The 7,733-nt window shown below is 43.8% G+C and overlaps 1 protein-coding gene across 7 annotated transcripts in view; it reads right to left on the bottom strand.

Annotated features, from left to right (window-relative positions):
* The window catches only part of PSPC1 (paraspeckle component 1), a 63,659-nt gene extending 61,482 nt beyond the window's left edge, over positions 1–2,177 (bottom strand). For all 7 annotated transcript variants that reach the window (XR_001414501.1, XR_001414499.1, XR_001414500.1 and 4 more), the window contains exon 1: positions 1,666–2,177. Coding sequence is in view for 1 of the 7 variants with exons in the window: in XM_014965838.1 (XP_014821324.1) it covers positions 1,666–2,052 (387 nt within the window). In the remaining 6 variants the exon portion in view is untranslated. The remainder of the gene's footprint in view (positions 1–1,665) is intronic.
* Positions 2,178–7,733: the final 5,556 nt, after the last annotated feature.

Genomic DNA, 7,733 nt, shown 5'->3' with positions numbered 1-7,733 from the left:
AAACCACCACCCAAAGTTCCTGTCCACTGATTGAAAAAAAAAATTGCATTTGTCATCCCCTATGATTTATTCAAACCATATAGGTTCAAATTTTTGTTGCACATCAGAGGATCTAACAAATTCTCACTATGATAAGATACATTTCTGCTGCTCTGGAAAGGCTTTCAGTACAACTGAAAACTTGATGATTTTTCATATTTACCTACACATACGTTTATATTCTGCATCTCTAACTCCATAGGAAAAAGTATTTTCAAGATTATACTACAGGATCTAAAGTGTTTCAGGTTTTGTTTTGGGTTATTGTTTTTAAATAGGTGAAAATATCACATTTGCTTATCACCATTGTTGGATGAACTCTCTATGGATGTCCAAAATGATGAAGTTACCTTATTTGCTCATATATTTATTCTTCTAACACTTACGGGGTTTTTGCACCCACATCCATGAGACAGTCTGCATCAGTAACTGCCTTTTTCCTTATTTCAGACATTTTCACTGAGTTTAATACCTCCAATCCCTTACATTTAAAGAAATTATTCTCATAGACGTTTTCTCCACAGTTCAACTAAGTAAATTGTTAAAAAGTAACATATTCCCTAAACATAAAAGAAAAGGGAATTTCAGATAAGAGCTGCATCTGATCTACATACATACAAAACTGAGTAATAACATATAAATATATCACACCTGCAGAAAATTGCTATTTCGGGCTAGGAGATTCTCAAGGTAAAAGATGTATGGCAGAATGCCACAAGCACTTATCTTTAAGATGACAACCAAAAAAGAAAAAAATCCTAACCAGTAAAATATATGGAAAAGATCATAACTAGAGACACAGAGAGACACTAAAGCTATTCCCGGACTGATATAAATCAGTGCATTCTAGGCACGGCAGTCATGAAAACTAATCCTGCACGTTAAACTGACATTTAAATAAAGTTCCATATGCTCTTCAGATTATTCCTTTTTTGCGTGCTCAACTTGAACATATTTGATCGAGTATTGTATTATCCCTAAAAATCTTGTCTTATCTGCACGCAAGTAATTTAAATAACCTAAGGCGCCGTTTCTTTGCAAGTTTAAGGTTACATGTTCAGTTTTCTCGATGTGTGAGCAGTGGTATCTCGAAATAATCCTGTCCAGTTTTTCACTGTGTTTTCGTAAATGGAACCTATAAAGAACTGTAAAGACTGGAATTTGCTTCTACGCAGAGAAGGATTTTTTTTTTCTAGTCCTAAAGCACGAGAAATCCTCCCAGTTAAATCAGGTACGTCTTTATGCAGGTATTTCACGAACAAAGCAGATCGCGCACCCACATCCTCCATTCTCTGAATAACACCAGGCTGCAGGAACACCCGTGGCAGCAGCACACGGCCGGTGACCGGTGGAGGGGCCCTGAAACCCGCCCAGTCGTGAGGGGGGAACCCAAAGGTGAAGGGCTGGGGAGGCTGCTCTCAACGCAGACCTCCAGCTCGGATGTACCGAGGCAAATAGGGGAGGGGGAAGGAAGAGGAAGCAGAGGCAACAGCAAGGGGAAACAACAGAGAATGAGGGGCAGCTACTATCTTTTTCACACCCGCCCGACAAGGGAAGGAGGGAGGGGGAGCAAGGGACAGACGCCCCCGGTTACGGGCAGCCACAGAGGCTGGCGCGAATCCTCACCAGGCGAATGAAGCCAAAGCCACGGTCCCGATTGATGAAGACCTCGCTCGGCTCCCCGTAGCGCTCGAAAAGGCGCTTGAAATCTTCCTCAGTGATATCAGTCGGCAGATTCCCCACGAAGAGCCGGCAGCGCTGCGTGTAGCTCTTCTCGCCAGGTTTGAGGAAGCTTTTGATATCGATGGTGAACCCAACCTCCTGCTCTTCATCTCCACCTTCTTTGCTCGGCACCAGCGCCATTGCCGCCGCCGCCGCCGCCTCACTCTCCGTTTCTAGGCCCCGCAATCCCTTCAGGTTGCCGCCGCCGCCGCCACCCCCCACCATGCCCAGCGGCGCTGCGGGGGAGCTATTCTCGATCCGTACTTGCTTTAAGTTCCTGTTCGCTGCCATAGTCACACCTCACTCCTTTCTCGCAGCTTTTCTCTGGGGGACGCGAAGCCCGGTTCGACCGACCGCCGCCTCCGACCCTCCGCCAATTCAAAATGGCGCCGCCGCCAACCTCGACGAGTTGTAACGTCCCTGAGGAAAGCCCCGCCCACCCCCGCCCGCCCCGCCTCCCCCGCCACTGCGCCTGCGCGTTGCTGGGCGCGGGGACGGCTCCGCGCGTGCGCCGCCCTGCGCAGCCGTGGGGGCGCCGGGTGGGCTGATGGTGTCGCGCCTCCTTCAGGCACCGTTGTTCCCTCTCAGCTCCGACATATGGGCGAACTCGCCGCAAACCGCCAGAGCTCGGTCTTCGCGGCTGTAGGGACAGATGTGTTCCAGTGGGGCTGCGCTGCCTGAGGGGAAAACTCGCCCAGAGGCTTCCCCGCTAGCTCGGCTCCCTCGGTGCCTGACCCGCCTGCAGGGAGAGGAGCCGCAAACGCTGCCGTGTTGGTTTAGAGTAGGGGTCTCACAGGCGTTCAGGTCCTGCGAGCTCTGTGGTGTTCTGTCCCCAGGCAGGAGAGCCCCTTGCTGAGGTCTCCCCTGAGGGAAAGGCAGGCAGGGTGTCCCGGTGGGGTCTCGCTGTGGGAGAGGGAAGTGAGCTTCAGGCCAGAGATGGTGAGGCGGCTGCAGGGGAGCAGGCAGAGGAAGGAATGCTGCGGGGTGGCACAGGAGATGAGAGGGAGGGCACACAGACAGTGCAGGGAAAGCGTTCACTGAGTTAGATGTGGGAGACAACCCCTGGCAGGGGGTTGGACTGGATGATCTCCAGCAGCCCCTTCTAACCCTGTATCATTCCGTGATTCTGCGACAGATTGAGGTGGAGAGAGGCCTTGCATCTGCTGCTCACAGAACAATTTCTCACAGTGCAACAGCTGTTGTTATAAAGGTGATCACTTTCTTTGGAGAGGTGTGAAGTCAAACACTGGCCTTCCTTGGGCACCCCTTCTTGTAACTAGGACAAGATGTCTCTCATCCGCAGCACAAGACTACAGTTTTCTCTCCTCCCTCCTTGCTAGATGTCCAGTTGCTTTGTTTGATCTATGTGCTTCAACCAGTAATTCAACTGGCACGTGGTTTCTCAGACAAAGAGCTCACCAGTCTGCCTGAGGCCTCATAAAAAGCCAGATTAGCATAGAAAGCCAAGAAATTAGTTCTTGGCTCCTATTGCCATAGTAGCCCGAGTGCTTCAGGTGCCCATGTAGGTTTTCATCCTGCAGGAGAACTCCTGGGCGACAGAGCAAGGCTTCAGGAGAAAATAACTGCATTATTTGTTTTATTAATACAGCTATAACACTGAAAAAGTCCAGACATTTTCATGTGGTTGATAGTTACTTCAGCTAGTGCATGGCATGTACTGTTCTTTTGAAAGAGCAACATAAAGCATGATATTCAAGAAAAAGTTAATTCCACAATAGACATGAATCCGTTGCTCAGGGATTTCCCTGTCCATTCAAGAATATTTTAAATTCTGCTGTCTTTCTTGTGCCTAAAATGGAAAAGCAAGATCTCAGTCCCTTTTCTCCTATCTCTGAGTTTCTACCAGGATTTGGTGAAAACAGGAGTTCCTGGACAGCATGTATTTCTTTATCAGCCCACCTGTTTCTGAAGCAAACCCGTAGGTGTAGGACATTGAACTGAGGGCTGATTTAAACCTCTGAAAAGCAGAAAATACAGATGATAGAGGAAGGGTATCTACTTACAGCCAAGGCAGGAAGTCAGGCAGTGGAGGAACATGAGGAAGGTATTAAAGTAGCAGTATGTGATCTCTAAAGCTTAATTACCTTGACTGTCCAAAGAGCTATGGTTTGTAGTATATTTGGGATTCAATAACAAGTGTTAAGACAAAAAAAGGAACACCTTACAGCAAACCAATAGCTTTAAAAAACTGGTAAGCATGTAAAGGGAGTGAAATAGATGCTAGAAATTATCACAGAATTATATTGTATGTGACTATATTGTAGAGAGCGAAAGCTCAGTAGATGGATAAAGGGAGATGCGTGGTAGTCTGCTTTTTAAGTTATTGCCAGTGCTGTGTAATAAAATTGCCATGATTTTCAGACACAGCTTTCCAAATCAGGTTACTAATAAAAATTACAACCATTTAAATATACAAGAATGATTTCCTATGCATAAGGTCAGTAAGAGGCGCAAGAAATGCTTACAAATTCCATACTATTTTTACCTTTCCTTAGCTGTAGCAACATCTGAATAGTAAAATCAGTTAAATCAGTTAAATTCTGACTTCCAGAAACAAGAAAATTATGAATGTATCTAGAGGGTGCTAGAAAATAGATGCTGTTTTAGACTGACTTGCTGTTTTATTTTTCTTCCTGCTTTTAGTTTATGATCACTGTTGGAAGACAGAAAAAAAAAAAAAAAAAAAAAAAAAAAAAAAAAGAAAACCCCAAAATATGTATTTAATATGCTCCTGGATCCATAGCTTACCTTCACTAGTCAGACTCATGGTATAACCATAATGCATATACTTGCACTGTTTTTAAACTTTGTGGAGAAGGAGTTTGTACGTGCTCTCCAGTCAAACGTTTTAGGGTGCAAAAAGAACCTGATATCTGCAATGCTCAAGCACTTCCTCACCTTTATTTACAGTATATAATTTCACATTTTACTCATTCATCAGAACAACCCTAGACAGTTCATCTTCTACCTGACTGCCTGGAGTCTTTGTGGCTCAATGATTGCTACACCTTGCCAGTGACACAAGTTAACAAAAAAACATTTTGAAATGAGACAAAATAGGTCCCTTGAGGTTCCTGTTCCAATGCTTTCCTTCAGTTGTAAACATCCACTTAAATTTCTGTGATTTACTAATTGTAACTGCTATCACAGGAGGAGTTCTGCTAGACTTTTCCAGCCACTTTCCTTAAGTTTGGTTTTTAATACCTGGAATGCAGCTGAACTACATAAGAGTACGTTTTGAAGAGTGGGGAATAATAGCAATGTTCAGATAGTAATTTGCTTTCACTCTGTAATTCTTTAGGGTCTTTTTTTGGACGCTTGAATTTATTCAACTTGGCATTCAAAAGTCCACAACAGACAATCTTAATTTTGTACTAACAAAGTTTATTTTGGCCTGGAATTTATTTTAAGACCTTAAAAAGGTCAGAACTTCTTGTAGTAGTAATATACTGCCTTTACATGTACTATCAGACTCCCTTTTCTGATTCATGTATAGCCTTGGATTATGATCTTCCAAATGGTTGTGTATTTAAATTTATTAGAATAAACACAATATTCTGCATATGTACAACTGTCTGTAGTACAATCACTGTTCCCCTAAGGACAACAACATTTTAGTGGCAGAAAACAGGAGCAGATTGTGAAAATCACCAGTATTTTTATTTGTCTGCTACAGAGAAAGGTTCTGTTCAGTGTATGCTAGTGTTTTGTGTGTATTTACACACACCATCCAGCCGTGTGCCATATGAGACACAGTAAGAAGCAACCTTTCTTGCTTATAATTTTCTGTATCACAGCATTATTTCCCTACTAAATATCATGATCCTGATGAAGATCAGGGAGGCATCAGACATCTAAAAGAAAGCCATGAGAGCTTTTTACACTGCAGACCTGTAAATGCTACACATCTCAACCTGCAAGCAAAAATCCCAAACTACTTGTATCTACCCTCAAAAAACTTTAAAGGGATTTCTCAGATACCAGCACTCCAGTTGGTGACAGCTGTATTATTGCTAAAGTTGGCTCCTCAACAGAGGAGCTTGCTGCCCAACAGGTCTCTGGACTCCCAGCTTTATTTCTTTTTACTTCCTACAATCTCCGATGAGTCACAGTTAGGATCAGGATGTGTAACTCAAGTATTGCTCATGGCAGTATCTGGATAGACTAAGTTTAGGGTGGGTTTTGGTCTCTACTACTGACCTTTTCTTACAAAGTTAAATTGGGTAAGAATATTAGAATGGAATAGAATCATCATAGAATTGTCTGGGTTGGAAGGGAGCTTTAAGATCATCTAGTCCAACCATCAACCTAACTCTGATAAAAAGACATCACTAAACCATGTCACTAAGCTCTGTGTCAACCTGTCTTTTGAACACCTCCAGGGATGGTGCCTCAACCACTTCCCTGGGCAGCCCATTCCAATGTTTAATAACCCTTTCAGTGTAAAAATTTTTCCTAATGTCCAATCTGAACCTCCCCTGGTGCAATTTGAGGCCATTTCCTCTCGTCCTGTCGCCTGTGACTTGGGAGAAGAGACCAACCCCCGCCTCTCTACAACCTGCTTTTAGGGAGTTGCAGAGAGTGATAAGGTCTCCCCTCAGCCTCCTTTTCTCCAGGCTGAACAACCCCAGCTCCCTCAGCCACAGAATTAAACACACTAGCTGTCATAGCTGTGCCAGCAAGCCTGGTGGTATAAACATAACGGTGTGGAGAAAGAAGTGCTTAATGCAATCCGAAGAACTGATGCATACTTTTCTAATTATCTGAAGATGACCTCATTATGCTGCTACTGGGGCATGAAGAGTGGCTACACGATAATGTCACTGCAGTGCCACCTGGTGACAAATACTGGAATCACTAGAATTTTAATAGAATAAATCAAGTGAAAATAAAGATGGAAAATTTACAATAAAATTATCTCTCTGGTCCCATATGGACAGGATGACTTGGATTTTCTATTTTTAAACCTGGTGGGCAGGCTCCTTTTTCTGTTCTCCTCAATATTACCATAATTCAGCAAGACACATTCACTGTTTTTACATGGAGAGAAATGTATATGAATCACATTTATGAAATAATCTGTAAAACCTAACTTAATGCGTTTAGTAGTCACCTGTATGTATGCAATATTAATAGATTTTTTATGTTAATACAAACCAGTATTTCAAAATTATTTGTCTTTCTGTGGGCCCAGGAAGCCTCTCTCTTCCTCTGAAGTCCTCCCGTGACACAAGGCCTGCAGACAAATTTTAACCAGTCTCTGATGCTTGAACCCTGATATGAGCAGATGAAAACTGCACTACCAAATCACAGAACCACCTGCTATACTTCACGAAAAGGATCCACCAACCAAATCACAGAACCACCTGCTATACTTCATCCCATACTTTGTGCACCACGAAAAGGATCCACCGCCAATCTGTCTGTGGTTATGGCCTCTCCACGGCAGCTACCGTCCAAATAACCACACACTAAGGCCATGGAAACAATCTTGGCAGTGCAACCACTCAAAATTGAGCCATGCCATTGATACAGTACTACATACTTCAAAATACTAAACCCCACACCCATCAGGTATTTTCTTCCTCAGCACCTGTGACACCATTTATGTTATGATGCAGGAAGAATTTGCTGTTGGGATCCCATGAGTAAGGGAAGAACACTTGGTTGAAGATGAGTAGGCTACTAACTGTTGAGGATGACCCCTGTCAAGTAGCACAGCTCTGACGCAGAGCTAACACCTCTCCTCTGCTCCATGGTAAATTTATGTACAGCAAATAGGGAAGTGTTGACCTGCCGCATCTGGAGCCTGGGTTCACAGAGTAGGAGAGGGCTGTGGCATTGCACTGAGAAGATGTGATAAACAGCCATTGGTCCAAAAGACATGAGAGTACCACGGTAAATGTGTGAAACAGCTGGAAACATAGGACAGGCTGAAGATGCTGTTAACA

The sequence above is a fragment of the Calidris pugnax genome, unplaced genomic scaffold (genome assembly GCF_001431845.1).
Source record: "Calidris pugnax isolate Ruff unplaced genomic scaffold, ASM143184v1 scaffold20, whole genome shotgun sequence".
Classification (NCBI taxonomy): domain Eukaryota; kingdom Metazoa; phylum Chordata; class Aves; order Charadriiformes; family Scolopacidae; genus Calidris; species Calidris pugnax.
This window is presented reverse-complemented; position numbering and strand designations above follow the sequence as displayed.